The sequence below is a fragment of the Puma concolor genome, chromosome B1, assembly GCF_028749965.1.
Source record: "Puma concolor isolate L17-30 chromosome B1, mPumCon1.1.hap2, whole genome shotgun sequence".
Taxonomy (NCBI): domain Eukaryota; kingdom Metazoa; phylum Chordata; class Mammalia; order Carnivora; family Felidae; genus Puma; species Puma concolor.
The window spans coordinates 14,205,640-14,233,295 of NC_141670.1; the positions used below are offsets into that span (position 1 = coordinate 14,205,640).

The 27,656-nt window shown below is 49.2% G+C and overlaps 1 protein-coding gene across 2 annotated transcripts; it reads right to left on the reverse strand.

Moving 5' to 3' along the window:
- Window positions 1-621: 621 nt before the first annotated feature.
- On the reverse strand, window positions 622-27,592 carry DCTD (dCMP deaminase). Of its 2 annotated transcripts, XM_086703159.1 has the most exons (6): window positions 27,502-27,592; window positions 25,943-26,057; window positions 25,419-25,554; window positions 4,715-4,831; window positions 3,329-3,425; window positions 622-2,011 (listed from the first exon to the last, which is right to left on the reverse strand). In XM_086703159.1, exons 2-6 carry the CDS (start codon window positions 26,048-26,050, stop codon window positions 1,933-1,935), a joined length of 537 nt encoding a protein of 178 aa, XP_086559285.1. In that variant the 5' UTR covers window positions 26,051-26,057; window positions 27,502-27,592; the 3' UTR covers window positions 622-1,932. The 2 variants fall into 2 exon arrangements, with proteins under 2 accessions (XP_086559285.1, XP_086559286.1); XM_086703160.1 differs by lacking the exon at window positions 3,329-3,425.
- Between the last annotated feature and the right edge of the window lie 64 nt (window positions 27,593-27,656).

Here is a 27,656-nt window from a genome sequence, read left to right on the forward strand (position 1 = left end):
TTTCCCCTGCTAAAATTCAATGTAACCAATGGGGACAAGATACAGTATCGAAACGAAATAAATTAGATGCACTACTGGCTTATTAGTCTGCCGACATATTTACAGACGTGACATAAAAATTACACTCTTCGCTAACAGGGCTCACAACTCATAATGTACAGCCACCTACAAATCTAATATATTTTCTATCTTTAAGTATCTTCACTGATTTCTTTCTTCTACATCCTTTTGTTTCATGCATTTTGGAGCAGAAGGCAAGTGGTTTGGGAGAGATGAGAGAAAAAAATGGAGGAAAGAAGAGAGATTTAGAGAATAAGGTGAAGAAGACAGCAGGAGAAGGAGAGTGGGAAACAGAGGTGTCACGGGAGGGGGAAGCCTGGGGCCCATCGGATGGCCTGCGTGAGACGAGGGCACAGAGATAGGTAAGTGAGCCTTTCTTAACACCTTCAACTTGGTCCATAAGGAAGGGTCGCCCATCCACCCTGGGGACAGCACCCTTACCTCCAACTGCTCTCCGAGCATGAAAACATATGCCGTGTGTTTCACAGACAACACAGAAATGACAGAAACGGAGAGCTAAGGACACGATTACACTATAAAAACGAACATACTTCAGTGTGGTGGATTTTAATAAGATTTTAATAATATTGGTAAGGAGCCAAGTTACAAAGACGTCCTGGAATACAGAGTACAAAACCTCAGAGACAAAACAAAAACTCATGAGAACACAAGAGCGCTTGAAAACGGTAATAATCTCCAGGATAAAGAACCCATTTTTCTCAACAAAGCTACCAAGTGTGTTTAATAAAATCTAAAGGAGAGTAAAGACAAGGTGCACAGCCACGCCCCCAAGGCCAGCCACGCCCCCGAGTCTGGGAAGACACTGGGGAGGTGTGCTGCTGGAGGCTCGGCGGCCAGGAGCCAGGAGCACAGAGGAGCTCCCATTACCAGCAGATCTGGACTATAAACCGACTGGAGGCAGGCTGGATTTCCTCCCATCTCACTTACAGGGTGGGAATTCATTTATTCCCCGGTTGGAGAGCAGCCTTGGCCATGAACCGTGTTGGCACGTGGGGGCGCAGCGACTCTTCCCACAGGATGGAGGAAGCTGGTGCGTGCACCACCTCGGTCCCCACAACCCTGATGCCCCAGCAGGCGCGGTCTCGGGGGCGAAGAGGGGAGACAGGCTGTCTCCTCCAGGAACAACTCATTGTTCAGAGAAGCTAATGTAAGAGCGCTGCGTGATGAACACACTGAAATTAAGAAACAAGAACAGGGGTCCCCACCCCCCCAAGAAGAATGTGCCATTACACTGCGGGCTGCAGGACAGCAGAAGCGGAGGAAGTGTCCCCCGCTCAGGTGTGCTCAGCATTTCTCAGGACAGATGTGCTATCCTGCCTAGGGTTTTTGGGTGGGTGGAGGGGGTTTGAACTCCCTGAAGCAAATCTTCCGCATTAGCTACCGTCAGGTGGGTCCTATTTTTGTCTTTTTTTTTTTTTTTTCCAAGGGCACTACATGTTCTGCTTCATTGGGGCCAGATGTTCAAGTCAGTGTGTCTGATCATCCTGCCAGGAACACGACAACAATTATTTATTTGTCCTTCCAGCACCTGTAGCGGCGAGGACAAGCTGTGAAATGCAGGGGAGCCACCAGCGTCCTAAGCAAACCAGGACACGGAGCGAGAGGCCACTCCTGCCCTGTGCGACAGGCCATCTACAGGCTTCTTTACTTTAAACCCTAAATCAATAGTTTAAACAGATGCAGATTCCACGTGACAAGAGAGACAGGAAGATTTGAGGCTTTATATTCTTTAGATGTCTACTTTTACTGTCCTGACCATTAAAAAGTTATGTGTAACTTCAAGATGAAAGGCATTAGCAGCTTCTTAGGAGAGGATAATCCCAATCTTTTGGAGATCTAATGAGATGTAACTCACTGAAGCTTCTGGCTCGGTCTGCTGTTAATTGAATCAAAGTCAATGACAATCTTGCTGCACTTTGGTGTGAATTTCCTAAACATAAGAAACAAAATATATAGAGATATTATCCAGTGAGTAGTTTAAAGCAATTTGTTTACTTTGGCTTAACCTACATTTTCTGTGGGGAGGAAAAAATTTCCCGGGATTCACTTGATATCTTATCTCTATAGGAGCCAATTATAGTGCACCATACTGAGAGGGACACGAACCAGAAAAGACTAAGACAAAAAAAGGAATACATGGGGTGGCTCGGTCTGTGTGTTCTCCAGCCAGCTGAGTTCATGAATTATCAGGGAGTCAAAGGATTTCTAACAAGTTAGCTGCACAACATGACACCCGATTACTAGTTTTCCCACCAGATTTATCTTCCTTCCTAGGAAATTTCTGCAGCCAACCTGGAATCGCTCAAAGGCAAAAAAAAAAAAAAAAAAGAGCAAATTTTCCTTTGCCTCTTGTACACAGCAAAAAACCCAGCCAGCTTTAGTGTGGAGTAATTTTTAAAGTCACATTTTAAAAATGCAGAAGTAAAATAAACCCGCTATATATTTTTACTCATTGATGTACCTTCTTAAAACAGTTAACAGGACAGTATTTGCGGACTGACTGTATTCTTTTAAAAACCAGTAAACAGTGAATATCTAATTATCATTATTATGCAAACAATCTGCATGTAAAGTCTCATAAGGCAAAGCAATTCAAGAGATCCGTCACATCTGACCTCTATCCCTAGTGATGAACAGAAGTACGTTACTAATTACAGCACCCCACTGCTGACCACCAATACTGCAAAGGAATTGCTTTGAAAGCTTTCAGTCTCAAACGAAGTTTCTTACCATGAATCGAAGGTGGTAGAACTTACCTGCAAGTAAACATACCTCCCAATCTTTGCCCAGCAAAGATAAGCATAAAGGTCGAAATAACTTCAAATCTCCATTTAAAATGTTGTTGTAAAAAGCATTTTTACATGGTGTTTCAACCTAGCGGGTTACTCGCATCCTAAATTTTCAATGCCAGAGTTGTTACATTTGCAAACTTCACAGAAGTTTAACGTTAATATGGTAAAACTTGTGACGTTTAAATTTTCTCCCTACTAGAATAATTTTAGTCCAAACCCCAGAAAGCTACTAATATTTAAGGGCAAGATCATTCCTCAGATCATCGTCAGATACTTCTGTCACTGCTCTTAAAAATCTACCCCTAAAATAACGTTGGGATCCTTGGCCCATCGCACGTAAAACGAAGCTTCCAAGTGTGGAAGTCAGGCATCACAAGTAGAAATGAAACATCAGCGAGCTCAAATGTTTCTTCAGTAGGCCTTCGACGACCTTTACCCCAAGCCCTTCTGCTTACCTGAAGGCCACCCCAGCCATATCAAACAGGAGCCTCGCGGCTGTGGTCTCATCGCTATCGTGGTACTTATCAGATATGAAAATAACTTCTTTGATACCTTTGACACCAAAAGAAGCCCCATTAGTATATGCACAAATAGATACGGCAACAGAACGCCGTATACCGATACGGCAATATACCGAGCCCTGTCGTGTCTATGATTAATCACCTTTTCCCAGTGTGCTTACACACAGTGTCCAGTTACTGAAATACACATCGGCCACTTTCCAATACGGCAGACGATGTTATCTTTAACCTGCCCTCCAGTCTTTATAGATTTTTTTTTTTTTAACACATGCAAAGTAAAAACCTGTCAGGTAGTCGAGCTTTGATCCGATTAACAAAGTTTCTTTACTGAGGGCAAATACTCTTTAGTCGCAAGACAACTTCTGTCCGCTCAGGAGGCTGATGCAGGGGAGTGGACATGTTGGCGAAAATCAGAGGCAAGTGCCATCGTGGTTCCCAGAATGGTTCTGCAGACCAATTCCAGCCAACTCCATGGACAGCAGATTTGTTTTCTTTTCCTGTCCCGCAGGGCAGGGCTAACTGGAGGGCACCTGATACACCACCCTGCTCCTCCTCCAGCCCCTGAAGGGACCACATTGGGTACACGCTGGCGGAAGAAAACTCCACGACGTTCTTTAACAGGGGCCGGCCTCTGAGTCTGATATCACCAGACCTCTTCTCCTCAGAGACCCCCGGGCTCATGATGAACAGCCCCTTTAAACCACACATCTGGCTAACATGATAAGTCTTTAAATCTCAAGCTGAGAGCTTTATGGAGATAAAGTGTGGCTGAATCTTAGATGTGACAGTATGAAAAAGGTGAACTATTCAGAATACAACGGTGTAGATTTATGGTAACTGTAGCGTAAGGAAAACTTAAAGTAGTACCGTTCGAGTCTTATGACATTTATATGCGAAGATACGTTTAGGTCCTAAAACATCTACCATATATTAATACAAATTAAAATTGCATATGCAGCCTCCCAGCTGACCTTGCTTCTGACAGAAGTTCATTCCTCTCCCTCCCCCTAATCTATGCACAATATGTCAGAGAACAGTAAATTGACGGTAATTATATGCAACGCCGGTGTGGTTTTTTAGCAGCTTGCGGTTCAGGTTGCAAACTAAATTAAAAACATGCTAAGAATCGCAGAGGATACAATTAGTCTTACAATACCTGGCACCATTCAAAACCAAAACACAGGAAATACCTTGCAAAGTTGATAGTGCAATTAATTTCAGTCCAAACAATAACAATTTAAGACCAAGCACTTTTGCAATGAGCCGCCGATGAGCGGGCAGCGACGCAAATGTGACAAATGGAACCGGCCCAGCTCCTACCTGCCTGGATGATGAGCTTAGCACATTCATTACAGGGAAACAAGGCAACGTACATAGTACAGCCTTTCACGTCGGCCGAGTTTTTGTTCATGATGGCATTCAGCTCGGCGTGGCACACTGCGGGTTCGAAAGAGAAAGAAAAGAAAAACAGCATAACTGACGAGGAACGTACCAACGCTGCCGAAGCATTCCACTCGCCCCTCTGAAGAAGACACATGGAACAGACTCGATTTTTAAAAAAGTGATTAGAAACGGAAAGTACCGAGAATACCAAATGAGGGCCGCGTGGTCTAACAGGTTGGCTTTTAGCAGTAAAACCGTTCAGGGGGGGCTGCAGTCCTGGGTCTGTAAGCACCTGGCGCGGCCAGGAGGGGCCAAGGTCAAGTATCTCTACCCACCCTAAGCACGGCAATAGCTCATGGCTCCACAAGACCCTGGGGTATGGAACTGCGCACATAAAACGGCTCATTTGTGCGTTGCTACTCACATGCAAGGATATTCGCGGTGGCCGTTAGGAGGGCGGGGTGCGATTTTAAGAGCAAGAGAACCAGGAAGTGAAGCTGAGTGTTTCTATCCCGAGGGATCCGCTTCACCCCATGGATCTCGGCCCACATACACACAAGAAAAATGCCGGCAGACAACCAGCGGCTTTTCGTTTAGAAGGAAACATTCATCCACTTAATGAAACGTCAAGTTCTTGCCACACTGGCCCGTGCCGGCAGCGATCCCCAAACAGCGATCCCCACACGGGCCTGAGTTCAAGGGTGAAGGGAGCACCGCCTCTCCTCTCCCACACCTGGACGCCCACCCATCTTCCCCAGCCGTTGGCCAGGTGCTCCCACCTCCTAAGCTTCAAGGTGCCCTCTCCTCAAGGAATCACTACTCCCAGCCCTGATTCTGTTTAGAATCCCCTGCCCGCTCAGTGAGGTGGCCGCTTTGCCCTCTTCTGTCGTTATTCAAGTTTCTGGGTGCATCGCTCAAACTGTATCATAATCTGCAAACTCGTCTGCACTTGTCTGGGGTGTGGCCTGCCTGGGATGTGGATTTCTAAGAGAATCGCCCTCATGATTCTCATGTGCAGCAGACACGTTTCAGAAACACTGCGTTGCAGAATCCTCTGGTAACTCCAAGGGGACTTAACACACACTAAGCACACAAGCAGTAAAATAAATGTCTGTTGAACAAATTAACGACAATCTGGCCGTGGTCCAAATCATACAAAACTGCCAGAATTATAAATATGGGGGCCCTCCAGGGGGGCCCCCCCACCTTCTCCAACCCACCAACCTTCTACACTTAACACCCTCTTCTGGGAGTACTGAAGCTTTAAATGAAGAGCAGCCTAAGCTCGTGGCTCTTGTCCACATTAGCTGTGACACACTCGGTCCCTGAATCGGTATTAATATGGCTCAGCCATATTAATTATTCTGGCTCAGCCAGGATAAAGCCCCTGGCCCACCTTCCGCCCCGGGGCCGCCTGCTTTTCAGGTACCGGTAGAATTGCAATGCCCGCCTGTGCCCCTGTCCTGGGGCCCTCTCAGGAAGCATTGGGAGGGCTCCTTTATAGTCTCTGAATGCCACGACTGAGGGGGTCTTGGTCATATGTGTGGAAATGAACAGTCGCCGGGCATTGTAAGAAATTCTAAAAAAAAATAAATAAATAAACTGCGCTTAATCAGATCACAGCCCGTTGGAGAATAATCCCCGCCGGCCACAGAGGGACCTGGGCCACCATCCCCAAGATGCCACGAGAGAGAAAAGAAAGGCTCCCAGGCTCAGTGGCTGTGAGGACACTGGCCTCAGAGAGGCCCCTTTTGGCCCCCATTTACATCCCTGGTGACCGGGTTGTTCCCAGGCTGAGATTAACAACGGCTCCCTGTAAAAAACAATTAGATGTAATTGTTTCTTTTATTTCCCCCTGGAGGGCAGAGACCAGTCTTCTAGGTTCTCTGTAACTCCCCCAGAGTCCAGTGCGGTGCCATGAACATAATGGGTGTTAAATATTTATTGAATGAATAAAGGAGGAAATGCAAGATTCCAATTATTGACGGTGACATTGGGAAATGCAGGAAGTCCTCCTAAATTCAAATATCAAAACTATGCTTTCCCATCTAATAAATATTTTTTGATAGTGTTGGTATTAATACTCAGAACTACAGAGTTTCCGAGTCTGTTAGGAAACACTATTCTATTGCTTTCGTTTGAATCTCTAAAAATGGTCACACTGACTCCAACTGTCTTCCTCTAATTCATCTGAGGCAGTTTGGGGACAAAATTTAACATCGTGTGGTCTGGATTCATTAATGAAAATTACCATAGGAAACAGGTTCTCGGGGGCGGCCTCCGACATCCCTGTATAAAGGGTGGTCTACAGAAAGAATACACGGGGTCACAAACAGACTTCCTTTCTCTCAGCTACAAAATCACAAGAAGCAACATACAAAGCTTCTTGTTTGTTGCAGAGATGTGAGGTCTACTGGGCTCTATGACACTCAGGAGGCCCCCGAAAAGGGACCATTCCAAGTCCCCAAACCCGCGGATCCAAAACTGGACAAGACGAACGCAAAGCTCCCGTGTTCCATCCACACTTGACCTTCTCTCGCTCATCCCTGTGCCCCCTCAACTTCGGTCCTGACAAACGCCCCCTCCAGCCTTCCCCCCAGAACCCCTGGCCCGCCAAACCTATCTGGTGAACACCAGCTTCCCAGGCTGAGGAGGGAAACCCCAGCCCAACCCTGCCCGGTGATTTGCAAACTCCTCACTTCTGTCTGTCTGTCTGATCCTGAGGTCTGAGACGTTTCTGGCCTGGCACCGGCCTCTGAGGTCCGCGCTCCACACGACCTCTGCGGCTCTGACGCTTGGCCTCCCGTCCAAAAGCGCCCTGCGTTTCCCTGCAAGAGTGACCCATCGACGAGGCACCATCTGGTCAGGCCTCGGGCCCCCACCACGTCCTCACTGAGGAACGGGCAGACTCACGTGACTGTCCGTCGGATTCGTTTACGGTAGGCCGGTCAGAGTGGGGTCTGAGGACTCTTTTCACCACCAAATGCCAGGTGACCCCCAAATCTGCCTCGGGCCACAAAGAGCAGGCTGGCCTGTGACGGGCTGGCCCCAGGGCTCTGGCCAGCCTGACTGCAGGCTGAGAACCTTCCCTCTACTCTCCACCTCCCAGGCAGGGGTGGAGGAAGCAGGAGCTTTGCGGTCAGCACCAGGGTCAAGGCCCAGCTGCCCCTTGAAGCTGTGTGACCCTCACCGAGGCATGTGCGTGCCTTTGGCTGGCAGGAGGAAGCGACGCTGAGAAAGTGAACTGCCGAGGAACTAAATAAAAGCGAGTTTTGCAACACCAGGTAATCTAATTTTTGGCCGTTTGCTCTTGTGTCCAGTTTCCTCCCTCCATCCACTAGAACAGCTGGTTCTTCTCCAAGACAGGCTCTCGATGGCAAATCACGAGGCCCCGCTCCTGAGGCCCAACGGCCTCGTCCCCGCGCCGCGTCTCTCCGTTACAACCGTGGCCTCGGTCTCCACTCTGACCGGGCCATCTTCTCAGCATTTTCCTTTCGAGATGAAACTGTCCTGTCTACAAGCGCTAGGCTAATTGATTTTTAAAATTATCATCTCTTGGGGTGGCTGGGTGGCTCAGTCGGTCAGGCATCCAACTGCGGCTCAGGTCATGATCTCGTGGTTTGTGAGTTCAAGACCCACATCATGCTCTCTGCTATCAGCACAGAGCCCGCTACGGATCCCCTGTCCCCCCCCTTCTCTGCCCTTCCCCTGCTCTCGTGTGCACTCTCTCTTTCAAAATAAATAAACTTCAAAATAATACTAATAAAAAAAATAATCATCTCTTCACCCAGTAATGAACATAAGCTCGAGTTTTCACTAAATCAATCCTTTTCAAACTGTAGGTCAAGAAATAAGTTTACTGAGTTACAAACAGCTTTTTCATCCCTCTTTTTAGTGAAATGTTTGAAAGCAGAAGAGATCTGAATGTGTCCATATGACAGAGGTTAAGTGCTGTTCCTAAAAACTGTTTCAGGTGTGTGTGTGTGTGTGTGTGTGTGTGTGTGTGTGTGTGTGTTTCAAGTGTGAGCTATGTGTGCTGGGTTGCCGTGTAAAAAGTATGTAACTATGGAAACCTGTTGACCTCTGTAATATGTTAGTAACATTTACAATCATTGGGGGGGGGGCGGTGGGAGGGGGAAAGGCCCTGATTTATAGAATCTGCTGATTTCGGGGGTGTGAATACTCCCACGTGGCCAATTTCAAGCTCCCGACAGACAGACAGTTGGGAAGATAGAGCGCTCAGATGAGCGGGGGAAGAGCCAGCTCCCACATACCCCCCTGGACGGCCTTATCTTCACCAAAATGCAGTCTCCCTCTGGTTGCCATCTCCAGATGGGCCTGCTCGCCAGGCCCATGCTTACGGCCAGCTCTCCACTCGAAACCCTCTCGGGTGTGCACCAGGCCCTGTGGAGTCTCTTATGTTTCTGTGGGTCCTTTTCTTTCTCTTGTCTTTTGGGGCCTTTCCCAAGGTCCGGTCCTGCTCTTGGATTTTTTTCCTGTGGTCACTAAGAATCCATGCATTTGCAGATTCTCAGAGGGCGGATCTATCGGTTAATAGCCTAGAATCTGCATTTCCAACCCACCTTCTCTCGGCCTTTGCCTCAGGTGTTCTGGGGCTTCTCCGTAACTCTTCTCACTATGATAAAACACTCCACAGATATCTGACGGCAATAAATGAAAGAATAAATCGATCTTTTCCCAGTGCCAGCATTTTTATTGTGTTGCCTGGGAATAACGACGTCAAGAGTTGCAGAGAGGTAAGAGCAAAAACCAACCAACCGGGAGAGGTTCTGTTCGTGACCTTGAGATGAACGTAGTTTTTATACTCATAGCAGGAATAGGACCAAGTATCCCAAACATACACAGGCCCTAAGAGGTATTCTTTTTTTTTTTATTAAAATTTTTTTTCAACGTTTTTATTTATTTTTGGGACAGAGAGAGAGACGGAGCATGAACGGGGGAAGGGCAGAGAGAGAGGGAGACACAGAATCGGAAACAGGCTCCAGGCTCTGAGCCATCCGCCCAGAGCACGATGCGGGGCTCGAACTCACGGACCGCGAGATCGTGACCTGGCTGAAGTCGGATGCTTAACCGACTGCGCCACCCAGGCGCCCCCTAAGAGGTATTCTTAAGATAGCTCAACTGTCCAAAAAAAAAAAGGGACAAATTTTCCAACTCTCTACCCAGAATTACTCATCTCTGACTCAGTTATAAGCAGAAGAAACCTCCAAGTACAAGTATATTTGATAAGCACAGAGGATGACACACAACCTTTCAATTATTCTCAACATTGTTGAAAAGGAAAAGAATCAAATGCTGGAAAATATCAGATTAATGCTTATAAAGTTCTTGATTGCCAGAAAGAGAACCTCTATTTCAGGTAATTATAAGACAATTCATATGCTGTGGTCTTTTTTTTTTTTTTTTTTCTTTTCTATTACTAACTGTCAGAATTCAGAACTGCATTAACCTTGGACCACTGAGAAGAGATTGTATAATTAGAAAACTGTATTTTTCAAATTCCCTCTTCCTAGGGCTTGATTAATCCTCACTGTCTCATGTAGGCGGTTCTCTAGAAGTTTGACAAATTAACAGGATATATTCCATCCTGGCTCGATGTGAGAGACTCACCATTTTATAGACTTGACTTTCATCTCATGTGAGACTAAGACAAGATCTGTTTTAGATGGCAGTATTATTAAGGTTACTTAAATAAGTTTAAAAAAAAAACAACCCACAAATAACGCTAACCAAAGGCTAACTGCTGCACAAACAGTTTAGCAGCACTAGTGTGGTCCTGGCCTCAGCTGCTCTCCGTGTGCTAGCAGGGTGTGAGGGGAAACGCTGGGCTGGACAGAGGTGGGAGTTGGGAAAACCAAGGTTCTCTTCCTGCTGAAGAAAGTCTCCAGGTTGGTTAAAACTCCTCGTTTTCAGTGGTCCAGGTTGAAGCAGATGACTTGGTCAGGCCTGAGGGGTACTCTGGCAAGGCTGACCTAGAACGTGGGGCAGGCTGGCGTGTGGCCAAGGCTGACCTAGAACGTGGGCTCCAGTAGGGGCGGGTCGGAGGTTCACACCGGGAACACCTGCTGCCCCTCGGCAGGTGCCCGCGGTGCCTTCCGCTGACGCTCTCCAGCATGCACTGCCCGAGCCTCAGAAAGTCTCTGGGGAGCAGGGTGGGGGGGCGGGTCCGCCTCTGCCCCGACTGGGAGGGCGCTCAGGCGAGGCGGCCACCCGCACGACAAGCGTGGGGCAGTTCGCTCACTGCCAGGACACAGGGTCAGGACTCAAGTGCCAAGACGCGTCTGCACGTGGCCTTCCAGGCTGAAAAGGTGGCAGGCTTCACCCTGCAATTAATAATTGACATAGGGGCACTGGGGCTGAGCGTCCGACCTTGGCTCAGGTCATGATCTTGCAGTTCGTGAGTTTGAGCCCCACATCGGGCTCGCTGCTGTCAGCGCAGGGCCCGCTTCGGATCCTCTGTCCCCCGTTCTCTGCACCTCCCCCGCTAGCATGCTCTCAAAACTAAATAAACATTAAAAAAAAAAAATCATTCACATGAAATGGGGCACCCGAGTTCAAAGTTGACCTATGCGTTTTAAAAAATAACTCAATGTTAATTTTTACAAGATACTCCATTTCCATGCTGATGATGAAGCTGTCGTTATTTCTTGGGGCACCCAGGTGGCCCGGTCGGTTAAGCGTCTGACTTCGGTCATTTCACCGTTCGTGGGTTCGAGCCCTGCGTCGGGCTCTGTGTGGACAGCTCAGAGCCTGGAGCCCGCTTCGGATTCTGTGTCTCCCTCTCTCTCTGCGCCTCCCCGACTCATGCTCTGTCTCTCTCTCAGGAATGAGTAAACGTTAAAAAAAAATTTCTTTAAATCCTTTCTTGAAATGACGGTCTAAGTGTTTTTATTTCAGGGGTCCTATAGCTATCAGAGTCACTGAACCCCGGCACATCTCTCTGTCGGGGCTCAGGCGCCCTCTTCCCTGTGCTTGAAGCCCCACGGCTTTGAAAAGTCCACCGAGGGGTGTGGCATGTACATCCTCCTCTAACAGATCCATTTAGGGAACTGGGGCTTCTGGAGCTAAAATGGAATTTCAACTACTTACTTCTTAATTATTGAAAGATACCCTGACAGGGCCTCATACATCACTGCCAGCCTCCAAAGGACCCATCCTTCACATCAATAATTTAACAACAGAGTAGCCTCTACATTTAAGCACCCCCCCAACCCACTCCCACCCCTACAATATCACCCCCGAACGTTATCAAACGCTCACTATTACGGCTACCCCGAGATCCAAAGCGAGCATCCCGAGAATTTCGTGCCCAGGCAAGGCCAACTCTCTACCTTATCTCCCCTCCGTCAAGTTTCCATACCTGAAAAGTAGTGACCAGACTCAGTACGAGAGTGCCCGATGGACTGGGGACAGAGGTGGGGTGAGGAAGAGGGAGAAGCGAGTTAGAAGGCAGTTCATCAGTGCCTGAAGCCAGCCCCAACCACCCAGGCCCACCCACCGCTGGCCCACAGCCTTCCGTCTGCCACTTTCTGGCGAGTTCCGAAGCCCAGCTCGCTCTTCGGCTTCTCAGCCAGAACTCGGCCACCCCAGCCGACGGAGCCTCCCTTTGTACCGGGAGGAAACAGTTTTAAACTGAAGCCATGTGGTGTATGCGTGTCGCGATGAGTTCTGGTCGCGGGCAGGGCACCCACGGGGCAGGGCACCCGGCCCCGGCGGAGCTCAGGCCCGGCCCGGCAGGGGACACCCAAGACACATACCCGAGCACCCAGCAAAAGGCTGCAGGTGCCAGAGAAGGCACACCGAAGAGGTCAAGTGGTGGGAACGGCCGGGAAACGAGGGGTTAAACCTGCAGGCTGGTCGGTAGACGGGGAACTGAATTTGCAGGGAACAGTGCTTCCATGGGGAAAAGTACCTGGCTTACAAATGGCATTTCAGAACAGAGTGGGCCAGGCCTGGGACTGGCCTACACGGGTGTTCCAGTCCCGGCGTCGCTCAAGGACAAACAGGAGTAACAGTGGCCTCCTCCCGGTCTCCCAGGGTTACAACAAGACCCACGTGAGGAGAGTGGCAGGGAAAAGCCTTGGGAACTAAAAAGAGCGCTGCAAGCGAAGCCATGTGCCCCAGAGGCAGAACGGGGCCTGTTTCCTGAGGACGGACGGCCTCAACCCTGGCTGGTCCCCACTGATGAAGATGCGTGGGCATCAGGTCCCCGGAGGAGAGTCTTCCGGAGCGGAGGTGACAGGTGATGGGTGACAGGTGACAGCCCTCCTGCCTCACCCGACCACGCCCCAGCTGTTCCACTCCCTGTGCTTCGACGCAAACACCACTGCCCCCTGCACGCCCCCCTCACGTTCCGCTGAGCAGTGGAACGGGGCCTCACAACCTTCTGGCTTTGAGGGACACACGATTCGAGCAGAGAGACGTTCATTATTCCTGCGTGAAGTCTGAGGGTGGGAAAAGGGAGGTAACAGCGACAGCCCCGAGCCTGGAAAACGTCCTGAGTCTGTTCTGCTAGGCCCGTGCCCAGAGGAGGTCTCGGCCAGAGGAAAGGAATTCTGGCCAGGTCTGGGAAGACGGACGTCAGTCACTCACTTAGAAGGCGGCCAAGTCCTCGGGCGTCCGGTGTCCCGGTCCTAGAGCGCGTTCACACCCATCCCCGCCGGCACACGTCCTGGGGCTGGACCCGAGGCACCCGGTTCTTGGAGCCATCGGCAGAGGGCCGCCTCTGCCGTCCCCTTGCCTCCTCCCTGCACGTCCCCTCGGCCACTCCTCACACGCTGCCTCCCCCACCTGCTCATTCTAGGTCCCTACACCTCTTGTGGAGCCTCAGCCTCCCGGCCTGTGAAATGGACAGCAAAAGGCCAGGCATCCCAAGGACGAGCGTCCGTGAAGAGCACAGCACAGAACCTCTCCGTCCCCGGCTGCTCAGCTCGGAGACGGAGAACGGACGTTCCTCCCTCTCTGTCTCTCCTACTCTGATCCCCATCCCCTGCCTCCGTCCTCGCTGCCTCTCGCCAAGGCTGCTGGCAGCAACTCATGGCACCCAGGGGAGCCACTTAGCCCCAATGGTAGTGCTTAGGGCTAAAGAGAGTTCTGACTGTGGTGTTTCCATTATTGACAATAAAGCCCCCAGAACTCTAATTACATCGCTTCCCCATGTGCTAAGGGCACACAATCAGGTCAGAGGGAGGAGGGTGTGGAAATGCTGCAGTCCATCGGTGGGTAAGCCAGGCCAGCTCCCTTCCTGCGGTTCATGCGAAATACATGTTTGAGGCCTAAAAGCTACCGAAGAAACATGAATAGGAACAGACCGCTAATCGCTGCTTGACAGCTTTGTAATGCAAATATGCGCCACAAAGATCCAAAGCCTCCCTCTTGCATTAATGGCTTTCAAAGGGTAAACTGGGACTGAGCAATGAGCACTGGAATAGGAGTCAGGATGTGTGTGTTCTAATTAATTCCAGCTCTACAAGGCCCGCCTCAGGCAACTCACTGATGCTGTTTCGGCGTGCAGAAAATGGGGCTTAGCCGACCTGACTCAGGCTTCTGAGATGAGACACGAGCTGGAGACCCTGCCCTACTTTCCCTACTCTGCGCTCCGCACCGCATTCTTTTCCCTCTCCCCCCAGCGTCCAAGCCCGAACCCGCTCACCCGTCTCCTCCCTCCTTGAGGCTGATAACCTTGCCGCATCCTTCACGGAGCTGGGACTGATCACGCTGCCACCTGCACCCACGGACCTCTGTCAGCTGCCCCGCTCGGTGTCCCTCTTCTATCGCTCATCAGTGTGCCCGCAATCTCTCTCTGCTGAACCAGCCCACGTGCGTGCTGCAAAAACTAACAAGACCCAGGCCCTCCCTTCGTAGAAACCCTTCTCTTGGCCCCATCTCCCATGCGGCTGCCACTCTAACGTCTTTTTTTTACGTTCTTATTTATTTATTGTGAGAGAGAGAGAGAGAGAGAGAGAGAGAGAGAGAGAGAGAGGCAAGGAGGGGCAGAGAGAGATGGAGAGAGAGAATGCTGCGCTGACAGAGCGGAGCCCGACACGGGGCTCGATCCCACGAACCGTGAGATCATGACCTGAGCTGAAACCAAGAGTCGGATGCTTAACTGACCACTGAGCCACGCAGGCGTCCCAAACATCCTGCTTTCTTAACAACCACCCCAACCCCCTCTCCATACAGGGTCCTGCTTTCCTCGCCTGCTTTTCTTCCTTCAACAGGCTGTCACCTCCCATCCCCAGCACTCCGTCAGCACTGCTCTCTCCAATAAGACCTGTGTGTCGCTGACCCTTGAGGACGTTTGTTAGTCTTCAACGCACAGCTCCCTCCTCCTTAGCGGGGGGCTCCAAGCAATCCCTGCGAGCAGGCTCCTTCCCCCCCTCCTCCACCCACCCGCGTAGTGTTGCAGTTCTGAGACCAGCCCCGGGTCCAGCCTCCGCACATGCTCCCTACGTGCGCTCACGCATTTCCATGGCACAGTGTCACCCGAATGCCACACATGCCCACACTGATGTCTCGGACCGAGACCTCTGTCCCCACTCACAGCCCCAACTGACACTTCTACTGGGAGGTCTCACAGACACTTCAAACTTCAGGGGCCAAAGCTTCCCCCATACCTAGGCGCTCAGGCTAGGACCGCCCGGGGGAGTCAGACTCCCTCTCTGAGCCCCGTGTCACCCGGCCCTCTCGATGCTGCCTCCGTTCCTCTCCATCTCCTATCCCCCGGACCACCCACAGGTCCCCCCTACACCAGCTTTATCTTGTAAGTCCAAACTCCTTACCTCCGCCCCCTGCCGGCCCCCAACCTGGCCTCCGTACTCTATGTGGCCCAAATTCTTTCCCTCCCACAGAAAGTTCCAAGCGCCCTCCTGCCGTCTCGCAGCGAATGTCCTTCCCAGCCCCAAACACTGACCAGCCAACCCTGACCTCCGGGAACCCATCGAATCCTTCAGCTCTCAGCCTAAAGGTCACTTCCTCAGAAAGGAATAAGCAACAGCATCTGTTTATTTCATTAACGTCTGCCTCCATCACTGTTAGCCTGCCAAGTCCTTGAAAACAGACCTTGTACGTTTTTATTTGCTGGCGCGGGGTGCTGGCATGGGATGTGCCGAGAGGATGCCGGGCCACAGGTCAACGTCCTCCGAAAAATGTATTGTGATATAAAATATAGTCGTGACTTTTGGGCGCCTGGGTGGCTCGGTCGACTGAGCGTCCGACTTCGCCTCAGGTTCATGATCTCACGGTTTGTGGGTTCGAGCCCCACATGGAGCTCGCTACTGTCAGCACAGATCCTCTGTCCCCCTCTCTTTCTGCCCCTTCCCTGCTCGTGCACTCTCTATCAAAAATAAATGTTTAGAAAAATAAATAAAATACAGTCATGATTTTTAAAACGGAAACAAGTGACTTGAGAACTCCCCCATCACCAACAGACAACTCAAACCAATAGAAGAATGGATGATTCCTTAGTATTTATTTCAGCTCCTAGAAAGTTGTAACTCGCTCGCATAAGGAAGGACAGTGAGAGATTCCGCTTCCCTTTTCCACCTAAAGCCGAAATTAATGGCATTCTGAACAAAGTCTTTTAATTGCAGAATTAAAAGATTCATGCTCAGTTATCATATTCAATATTTTAAATTTACTGTGGCATCTATCATTTGGAAGAAGCACAGAGACAAAATTCACACCTCCGCTAAGTGGCCGGGACGACCCTCCAGAGCGCGAGCTGCGGGGAGAGTGTGTGAGTCCTCCCGTCTCCACTGCCTTGCTCTCACCAAGACTCTGCATTTATCACGGGATTTCCCGATGGCAGGCAAGCACCCACGTTTCAGTAAACGTGGTCGCACAGACTCACAGAAGGACTTCTGCAGTCCTTCCCTTCCATCTGGTCTAAGACTACCCTCTTCTCTCATACAGTTCCGTACCTGCCTCCTCTCTTCATCTATTTCCCTGCACTTCGATGTGGGGTCCTTTTCTTCACTGCTTATCTTCCAACCTTTCTTCATCCAATGTCTTTGAATCTCCAGGTTTGTGGGGTAACCTCTACTCTTCGACTGCCCCCTCCTGCTTGTGCGTCCTGTCTTGTCCCATGTCGATTCATCTTAGGACTGGAGCAGATTTCCAATCGCTGGAGGGAGAGAGTGAATAAAGCCTGTTTCTCTCCTTATTAATTTGTCCCCACACATGATGTATATTCTCTCCATGTCACGGCCACCAGCAGCGTTTTACAAACCTGCAGCTTTCCCCCAGTATGGCTTCAGAACCCCCTGGGACCCCGTGAGCAGAGAAATGGCACTCTAATCCAATGTGATCCAAGCTGTATTGTTGAATTTTTCCTTAGAATTCTAGCACTGAAGGGGTCCTCAGTGATCATTTGTTTCATAAAGATACTGAGAAATAAACAGCAAGTAATATAGTAACATCCCCACAATCACTGGGTATAAACATACCACACCTAGAACCTAAGTTCCAGAAGCCCTGTCCAGGATCCTTCCCCTTGAATCTGACAACTGCTGCTTTAAGCACTGTGGGGACTTTCTCAGCTAATATGTGTATTAAAGACATATACAATTGGGGCGCCTGGGTGGCTCAGTCGGTTAAGCATCCAACTTCAGCTCAGGTTGTGATCTCACCATTCATGGGTTTGAGCCCCGCATCGGGCTCTGTGCCGGCAGCTCGGAGCCTGGAGCCTGCTTCGGATTCTGTGCCTCCCTCTCTCTCTGCCCCTCCCCTGCTGTCTCTCTCTCTCAAAAATAAACATTAAAAAAAAATTGTAAAGACATATATAATCTCATCTAAATATAAAACAAAAGTCCTATGAAGTAAATGTAAAAAGCGATACAAATATCCACAAAAAATCTCTAGGAACCAGGTTTCACTGCATATTTCCAGGAGAAACAATATACACATATTCCATTTTGGTACCAGTATCAACAGGGTGTAGGAAAGAAAGATTCTTGATGAAAAAAATTCTAAATAAAATAAAACCTTAGTAATTCAGATCGATTTCAGAGAAGATCAGCCCAAATCAGCAAAACAGATAAAGAACAGATCAAGAGAATAAAGACTAAGGCAGCTCATCATTGTCAGGTCCCCCCTGGAACCCCACTGCATGGTGGCCCAAAGTTCTAGACATAGACTTATCGGAATTAAAAAATTTGAAAAAGTTGTATTTATCACAAGGAATAACGGCGGGGGGGGGGGGGGGGCGCGCCTGGGTGGCTCAGTCGGTTAAGCATCTGACGTCAGCCTGCAGTTTCTGAGTCTGAGTCCCGCATCCGGCTCTGTGCTGACAGCTCAGAGCCTGGAGCCTGCTTCAGATTCTTGTCTCCCTCTCTCTCGGTTCCCCCCCACCCCGCCATTCGTGCTCATTGCTCTCTCAAAAATAAATAAACATTAAAAGAAAATGAAAAACAACAAAAAAAAGGAATATCCACTTGCACTCAATTAATGTGCTCACGTGCGTAAAAATCTAAAACAGATTGAAGGTGACCCTGAAATTTTATCGGTACTATTAAATTTCCCAACAAACCGTTTATTTTGAGAGAAGGTACAAAGATAAAACTTCAGCCCACTTCCCGTTCGTTAACTTGGAAATCACTACCCTTGGATTATTTAAGGTTTGAATGCAAATTTCCATGAGGTAAACTGGTTCTTTGTAAAACGAAAGACAAATGCCGTGTATTTTTATGAGAAGGTTGGATGCCCAGAGATGAGCATTTTAGCTTTTCTTGCATATGCTTTTCAGGACTTAACCTGTTCCTATCTATACATGCTTTGTAGATACTCCTAATGAAATAGTAATCTCTAGCTCTTCAAAAACAATTAGCCCTGAATCTATAGATTAAAACACGCAGATAAATGGGCTCCCGGCTGGCTCAGTTGGTGGAGCACACAACTCGATCTAGGGGTCATGAGCGGGAGCCCCACATTGGGCGTAGAGATTACTTTTAAAAAAATAAATAAATAAAATACATAGATAAAAATCTAATAAACTAACCCCCCAAAATCATGATTTATTCTTAAGACCATTTATAAACAGCTACACCTGAACGTGAAATACGCTTCCATCAAGCTGATTAATTTCCAGGGGGAGCCTCCGACATAAGCCGTTATATTTCTACGATTTGTCTCAAGCATCACACAATGAAACCTGAGTTGGCCCCTTGATTCATAAAAATAATCTACTTTATTTCTTTCTGGGGTACAGTCGCTCAAAGGTTTCCCGTTGGCTATTCGTTATTTGGTACAAAAGGTCCTCCCGGAGCCCACCGTCAGGGCCACGGCTGCGAAAAGGCCGAGCAGGGGAGGGGCGGTGGAAAGCCGCGACGTGAAATTAGAATTCTGTAGGAAAGGAAACAGCAACTCATCAAACCCACGGATCTGCCTAACAAAACCGGAGGGCGTTCAATTTCAGCCGGCTGAAGGAACAAATTTGATCTTAATTACGAAGAAGCTCTTACAAGTTCTGAGGAAGTCACAGCTTAAGAAGGATCAGCCGCCTAACTTCTTGATAAATTAGTTTCTCAGGACTAACCTTTTGGATGCCGAAGAAATACATCACATGCGTGGCAGTCAGGAAAATGTCAGTGTTCAAGGGGGTAAGGTAAATGGCTAAGTAATCACTGAAATGACATCTCTGCATGCTTAACAATATGCTAAATCTGAAAAGTAAAGACTAAATTTAAATATAAAATTTAAAGAAGCTCCACCATGCACTGGCAAAACTGATCAAAGTTGCCGTGCTGAACAATGCCTTTAATTAACTCCTCCCCAGCATGATATCCTCTTGTGAGTTTTCCTACGGAAATATGAACGGACCCTGGAAGGAGCCCCACGTCTCCCATTTCTGCCTGATGCACCTCGAGTGTGGCCACCGCCCACTCTGGGCACATCAGAACCATGGTCGCCTCCATGATGAGCAAGTGGGATGCGGCAGGCAGAGCGATCCTGGCTTCTCGATCGGTTGGGACAGAAAAGGCGGCCAGGCAGAGAGGCAATCTTACCCGCACATCCCTTACCAACAGGAAACAACCTAACAGTAAAACACAGGCGAGCTGGATGAGCACTGGAACTACTATTGAAAATGGGAAGCCTGGGGGCGCCTGGGCGGTGCAGTCGGTTAAGCGTCCGACTTCAGCCAGGTCACGATCTCGCGGTCCGTGAGTTCGAGCCCCGCGTCGGGCTCTGGGCTGATGGCTCAGAGCCTGGAGCCTGTTTCCGATTCTGAGTCTCCCTCTCTCTCTCTGCTCCTCTCCCGTTCATGCTCTGTCTCTCTCTGTCCCAAAAATAAATAAACGTTGAAAAAAAAAAAAAACTTAAAAAAAAAAAAAATGGGAAGCCTGGTTTTTCTTTGAACTGTTTGTTTATTTATTTTGAGAGAGAGAAACCCAGAGTGAGCAAGCGGGGAAGGGGCAGAGAGAGAGAGAGACAGAGAATCCCAAGCAGGCTCTGCACTGTCAGCACAGAGCCCGATGTGGGGCTCAATCTCACGAACCATGAAAGCACGACACTCAACCAACTGAGCCACCCGGGCAGCCCCCCAAACGGGAAGTTTTTAACAATGGCTCTCAAGGATGAAAGCTGTTGATTCCACTCCAACTCTCTGGTCTGTAAACTGTCGTCAAGATCCATTACGAAATCCCAAGGAAAGTGTGCTATCTGCATTACCATGGGTTATTTTACTTCCATTTTATAAAATTGGTATTTTGATCAAATGTGCTTGGTTCTAATGAATTTCACGAAGAGAAAGGAACTAAAAATGTCAGCTGAGTACTTCATCCTAGGTTTAGCAACCACCCCCTCCTAAAAATAAAAATCTTCCAAAGCTTTTTTATAAGGTTAAATTAGATAAATCTGCTGCTTCCCGGTTTTTTTAATTGTCACTCGTGCGAAAAGGTGTCACTTTTCGCGCCGACTTCTTCCTGCCGCTTAATGTTACTGACATCACACTACCTTTTGGGTTTTTCAGGAAAAGAATGAGATAAAAGCAGTTTCCGTGGCAGGGGAATCTTCATTTTCCATATGAATACTACATTATAATCAAATAGTTTCGTGACGTTTTGATCCTGAGGTTGGAAGAACAAAAACGCCCCTTAAAAATGCCTCTCCGGAGAAACAGCCCGGAAAACGTTCCGTCCTTCTCTGTTACAAGCATTCTGCGCCTCCCTCCTTTCCACAAAGGGTCAAGCAAGACTAACGGCTTCTAAACTTCCAGAATTAATAAGGAGAATTAAGTTGTATACGTTCTTGGTCAACCCAAGCTCCCCTTCGGAGAAATGTTAAAGCAAACCATGTGCCTTCTGCCTCATGCTAAGCACAGTCCGCCACCACCTGAGCTCCTGACCTCCACGGAGTTACTCGCTTAAGCCTCCGCGCACTCAAGTGCATAGTGAAAAGGAGAGAACGGGTGATCCACTGTGTTCTGACCGAAGCAACATTTCAGAAGAGCTGAATTCCTGGGCCCCACAGAAGAGACAGCTGGGTAGCAAAGAGCATTGACCTCAGGATGTCTCCCTGTCTGTGTGGCATTACAGAGGTGATTTACATTTCTGGGCCTTTCTTTTCCGATCCACACAAGACATTAGGCTTAGACTCTGAAGGCACAGGAGTCCGAAGCACTCCCCAGCTTCTGCAAGGGGTCCAAGTATGTTCCACAGACAGCAGAAACATCACATGTAGCACACACATACGCTTTTTCCAAACGCACACAAGTGCTGTTTAATGAAGTACAGAGTAAGGCAAAGCATTACTGGTATCGAGTAGCTTTTGTTATCCATGGATTTTCTTACCCAAAAGATGTTAATGATCTCACTTATGTGTGGAATCTTAAAAAAAAAAAAAAGCTCACCGATGCAGAGAACAGATTGGTGGTTGCCAAAGGTAGGAATGGATGAAACAGGTGAAGGGGGCGTGGTCAAAAGGTACAAACTTCCAATTATAAAATAAGTAAGCCCTGGAGAATGTAATGTATAGCATGGTGACTACAGTAGCAGTGTGTTTCATATTTGAAGGTTGCTAGAAAGATCTTAAAAGTTCTCATCGTTGGGGCGCCTGGGTGGCGCAGTCGGTTAAGCGTCCGGCTTCAGCCAGGTCACGATCTCCCGGTCCGTGAGTTCGAGCCCCGCGTCGGGCTCTGGGCTGATGGCTCAGAGCCTGGAGCCTGTTTCCGATTCTGTGTCTCCCTCTCTCTCTGCCCCTCCCCCGTTCATGCTCTGTCTCTCTCTGTCCCAAAAAAATAAATAAACGTTAAAAAAAAAAAAAAAAAAAATTTAAATAATAAAAAAAAAAAAAAAAAAAAAAAAAGTTCTCATCGCACACACAAATTTTTTGTAACGATGTTAGGCGATGGATGTTAACAGGACTTATTGTGGGAATTGCTCAGCCGTGCATACAATTATCAACAAATCACTGTATCGTGCACCTGAACTCTACTATAACGTTATACGTCAAATATGCCTCGGTAACAAAGAAAGATAGGGACAGTTTAACTAGCATTATACAGGGGTCCTGGAAGTTCTGTTGACATTTAAAAGAGGGTCCTCATATATTGAAAAGAATTAGGAAATCACTGGTCTAGAACTCTGGATGATCTCTAAAGCTCCTTTACAGGGATTAGCACATAATCTATCTTTCTCAGAGAGCAGGTCAGCCACTATTAATAGTGGTGAGGAAAGAAAGGGTTAAGCCGACTAATTCCAGACATTGTCACTTAATTTCAAAATTAATTGAAGTCTTAAAACGGAAGGAAAAAAAAGAACTTGCGTTTTGGTCAATTATCACCAAACGTTTCTATTACATCCAAGGCTATCCAAACATGTATTTCTCTGAGGCCTGAAACCCCTTGAAAAAAAACAAGTCTGAGCATACAGTTCATAGCCAGCCATCACTATTTAGACTTAAAGCCCATCTTTCCGTGTATTATGATGGTAGTAATATCAAATGCCTTTTAAAAACCATTTAATACCTTCTACGACTTTTATGGTACATCAAATTACAAGCCTACTCTTGTGAAAGGAAATTGTCTGCATCCTCGCATAACCACGTGTCAAATGAATAATTGAGAAACAGGGCAAAGAGCTTTGAAAACCGAGAGGTATCATATGGATAGTAAAAAAAAATAATGCAGACAGATGACCTCCGCCCTGAAATTCAGCAACTATTCAATAAAAATTACAAAAAAAAAAAAAAAAATCAGTGAAGTTGGACAAATCCCTATGTAGATTTCTTTTTTTTCATTCCTTCTAGAAAGGAGCTCTGAAAGGTACTGTCTCCAAGTTAGACAAAAGGCAGCGAGCGTCTAAGAACAAATACAATCGGCTACTTGAGGGGTTTCTGACCACTGGGAAGTGAGGGGCTGCAAACGTAGGCAAAGCTTTGGGCTTCTGGGTCACTGCCACAAATCTGCTGGGGCTCACAGGGACTCAAGACGGCACAGGTCCTGAGGGAGAGCAGCTCAGGAACCAAGCAGGACCCGCCTACGCCTACGCCTACCCACCTTTCTACAAGCCACCTCCCTGCGACAGACTGACACCTAAGAATTCCCCCATTCTGGGGCGCCTGGGTGGCTCAGTCGGTTGAGCGTCCGACTTCGGCTCAGGTCACGATCTCGCGGTCCGTGGGTTCGAGCCCCGCGTCGGGCTCTGTGCTGACCGCTCGGAGCCTGGAGCCTGCTTCCGATTCTGTGTCTCCCTCTCTCTCTGCCCCTCCCCCGTTCATGCTCTGTCTCTCTGTGTCTCAAAAATAAATAAACGTTAAAAAAAAAAAAAAATTAAAAAAGAATTCCCCCATCCGGCAGGAGGACCGAGGCTTCACTGTGTGGACCGGGTGACATGTTTCAGCGCAGACCTTGAACACATAGACCTTTTTCACTTTTGCAGTTTTTTTAAATGTTTTTGTTTATTCATTTTTTTGAGAATGAGAGACAGAGTGTGAGCGGGGAAGGGGCAGAGAGAGACGGAGACACAGAATCCAAAGCAGCTCCAGGCTCTGAGGTGTCAGCACAGAACCCGACGCGGGGCTCGAACCCACAGACTGTGAGATCATGACCTGAGCCGAAGTCAGACGCTTAACCGACTGAGCCACCCCAACGCCCCACAGTTTTGCGGTTTTTACGTGGGACGTTGAACTGTACTCTGAAAAATTACCGTCACGTGTTACCTACAAACAGCTGATCACTTCCCTTCTCTCTTACCATCGAAAGCTTACAGAACCAAAATCAGGATAACAAAAAGTTTCTCAAATACGTTAGCACATTTATCTTTTCACTAGAGCTCCACTCAGCTACAGAGCTAAGGCTGAGAAAACAGGTTTACTACCTTCCTGGGTCCGGGACCGTCCTCTCCTCCAGGGCTGGAGTGAGAAGGACAGACTGACTATAAATCCCCCAATCACTCAACTCTGTTTCATTCCTGGAAAACCCTGACTGCTTTGCAGCCCCCACCCCCACCCTACCCTCGTTCCTCGGTCCCTTCCCCACCTCCAGTCACATTCTTTCTTTTTCTTTGGAAAACAGAACAGTTGCCCTGAAGCAATTTAAAAAGAAACTCAGGGGGCTTATTGAACGTGATTAAGGTCCAGGAATATCCGTATAAATATATAAATGAGGCTAATGTAGACTTAGAATTCTTCACGAGAAAACCCCAGAGGACAGCCTACTATGGACAAATCAGCAAAGCAGAAAGGTCTTACATTATTCCTTGACTCGGGTTTTCCCATTTGAATGGCCTGAGTCTACTTTCCTCCCAACCGAGGTGATGGGTTCCCTTCCAGACATAAACACAGGTCCTCATATTACGAAAAATCAGCAACCAGTGTTCGCAGCCCGACTCGCCTCTCTTATAGCATTGGTCGTCCGGGGAATGAAAGGAAAAGCGAGTGAGGCTGTGGCCTGTTCCCGCCCCCCGCCCCCGCCCCCCCCAATCTCGAAAGTGGTTCTCCTTGGGGCTCAGGTACGCAACAAATTACAAGAAGCACCCTTCCCTAATTGAACGATGAAAACCAGAGCTGGCCAGGCCATGTGGTTCCACGCGTCTGGCTTGTGGTCCACCTTGGGAATATAAAGCCCCCAGAACAGGAAGAAGAGACGGCATCATCCATTTGCTGATGCCCCGCTCACGGTCACTTCCTACTTCCCAGAGACGAGCTTGAGATTTCCTCCACAGGCAGAGGGGCTGAACGAAGCCTGCTTCTCCTCAGAGCAAAGCCCTCGCCAGACCTTGGTCAGGTGGCTTTGCTTCCAAGCAGCCAGGAAAGCATGGGCAGGGCCAGCGTGCACATCCCTCAGCTACCTCTCCCGGGGGCTGTGGCCCTCTGCAGAAGCCCACCATCCACACTCGGGTGTCGCCCAGCCTGGCGGGCTGCCAGCGAAACATACCAGGCCGGCCACAGACAACAGATCCCTGGACCTCAGGGCCAGGCCGTGTACAGACCACTAACAGGCCCCCATGCACTGACTCTTTGGAACGTAAGGGTCGGGGGCAGGAAACGGAGGTGGTTCAACAGGATTCTTCTTCCATCCAGCTGCTGATGACTGAAAAGAGATGATACTTTCTGACCAACTATCTTAGCTGAGCACCACCAAGGCTATGGCACCAAACAGAAGGAAACACAAGGCAGGCCTTACCGTAAGGGTACTTGGTATCCAGCTTTCTCTCTGCCGTCCTTCTCCAAGGCAACACGTCATCGCTGCACCCATTTGGCATTCCATTATACCCGATGCCGACAATCTTGTTCTCTGCGTTCACGATGCAGGCTCCGACCTACAGGGAAACGTGTCCAGACACTGGTGATGTCAAGTGGCCCGTCGGCCCCTGGACGGGCAGTAAATGAAACCACAAGCTTGCAGAGCTCCAAAGCGAGCATGCGGCTTCCGGCAGTGTGGTAAGAGCTCTCTCTATCTCCTTGCTCGCTTTCTCTGGCAGCTCCCATAAGCCCCAGGAAGCACCCCCTAACCCCAGAGCGGGCGCAAGAGGCGGTGAATGATGGAAACATGAACGCACCCAGGGAGGCAGCACAGGAGACAGACTTCCTCTGCCTTTCAGGCGACAGGCATCCGTGGAGTCTTTCTTTTCCTTTCGTAATGTGTTCGATTTGCAGGGATCTCTGTGCCAGTGAGGGTCCAAACATTCTCCCAGAACACTCACTTACCTGTGAATTTGGATCTTTGCTTCTCTGTGCCGATAAGAAGGCCACTGCCATGAAGTACTCAGGCCATTCCAGGTAGTCATCACGTTTCCTGCAGGGAACTTCACTCATGCTGGGTCTAGACGGAAAACAACAGTTGAGAAAAGCACTTTGGCAAATCTGCTTTCCAGTTCAACGCAATCACATTTAAACTTTGGGTCTGCAAAGTTAGACAATTTCGGTTACAATCAGAAATCACGGATCATGGGACCGCAGACAGTGTCGGGCCTTAAGAAAAAAATAAATTAGGTTACTATTTCGGAAGTTTGGATTCACGCCTAGTTTCACATTCCCAAATATTACACCTAGTCACTGCTTTCTCATAGGATCGTTTTCCACTTAGTACAAACGCCTGCCCCACAACTTGTTCTCTCCCCGATGAAGCAGAGCCAGCACAAGAGAATGGGAGGGAGAAAGGAGAACATTTATTGATCACCTAATATATTTCAAACACTGTGAAAGTCAGACACATCATCTTACTCACGCCTCATTCTAGCAAAGGTAGTAACATCCCATGTTACAGACACGCAAGAGAACTTATCCTAAATCACATAGGATTATTATCCCTGCCTGTCAAATCCCACGGGAGCTGTCCCAGCTCTGATATTAACCGGATTAATTTGTCCCTTTTCTTTCCCCTTGGTTTCCCCAGCTGAAACAGAAGTTATCAACCCTGAGTACCCAATCAAATGAGGAGAAACTGACAAGTGTCGAGCCCTATGACTAAGGCAAAGTTTTAGTAACAGGGGCTCTACTCAATCCGGGCCAGGCACAAGCTGTTCTCCAACAGGCCTCCAACAGGGGGCCTAAAACTTCCAGTAAGGGGTGGGGTGCTTTCAAGGGAGGGAGACCAAACAGGGCAAGGAAGGAGGGCAACTCAAGAACTGAGAAGTCTTGAGCAAGCCTAGGCGTCTGGGCTGAAGGAAGCTGGGAATTTCCCTGTATCTGGGCGGGGCGGCGCGGCAGTGCCTAAGACTGGGAACCATGATTATCCCGATGATGTTGCCCAAATTCCGAGAAGGCTGTAAACCCTCTCGACACCGAGCGATGCTGGACCGCGCCGGTTTACCGCCGGCCTTAAGGGTTAGCATCCATAACCGCTGCAGGGTGGGTACCAGATCGGTGCCAGCCTAACAGGAGGTGGGAGGGGCAGCAGAGGCGAGGGACGGGAACGTAGTAGCCCCGGAACCCAGCTGCGGAAACACGAGGGACGCCACTCCAGGGCCGGGAGGAACTCCCGCTCCCCCGCGCACCACCACTCCCAGATTCCGTTCCCGGACGGAAAGCAGGCGCCCCCCACCCCCTCGCCATGTGGGCGCAGGAAGTGACTGCCAGTCTCGGCCTCCCAGTACCACCCTCCCTCGGTTTCCTGGAAGGAGAAAGCTGTCGAGCCCTCCCGGCCCGCACCCGCGTGAGGTTCACCCGGGAGCCGGGATAACCTCAGGGCTCCCCGCCCCGAGCCCCGGCCGCGAGTCCCCCACCCCCGCGCCCAGGCCGCGCCGCGTGGCGCGCAGGCCGCGTACCCGCAGGGCTGCCCCCGCCGGTCCTCCGCTCCGGGTCCGCGAACGCAGGCCGCCGCCGCCGCCGCCACCGCCCAGCCGCGCGCCCCGGGAAAGGAAGTCGGGAGAAGAGGCGGGGCCGCCGCGGGGCCGGAAGGTGACAGCGGCCGGGCGGTCAC

What these genes read in the sequence shown, in the direction of transcription:
- DCTD (XM_086703159.1), bottom strand. Translation starts at nt 26,050, where the DNA reads ATGAGTGAAGTTCCCTGCAGGAAACGTGATGACTACCTGGAATGGCCT. An exon ending in GCAAAGATCCAAATTCACAG is followed by an intron (nt 25,555 to 25,942) that starts GTAAGTGAGTGT and finishes GTTTCCCTGTAG; the next exon opens with GTCGGAGCCTGCATCGTGAA. An exon ending in GGATACCAAGTACCCTTACG is followed by an intron (nt 4,832 to 25,418) that starts GTAAGGCCTGCC and finishes TCGAACCCGCAG; the next exon opens with TGTGCCACGCCGAGCTGAAT.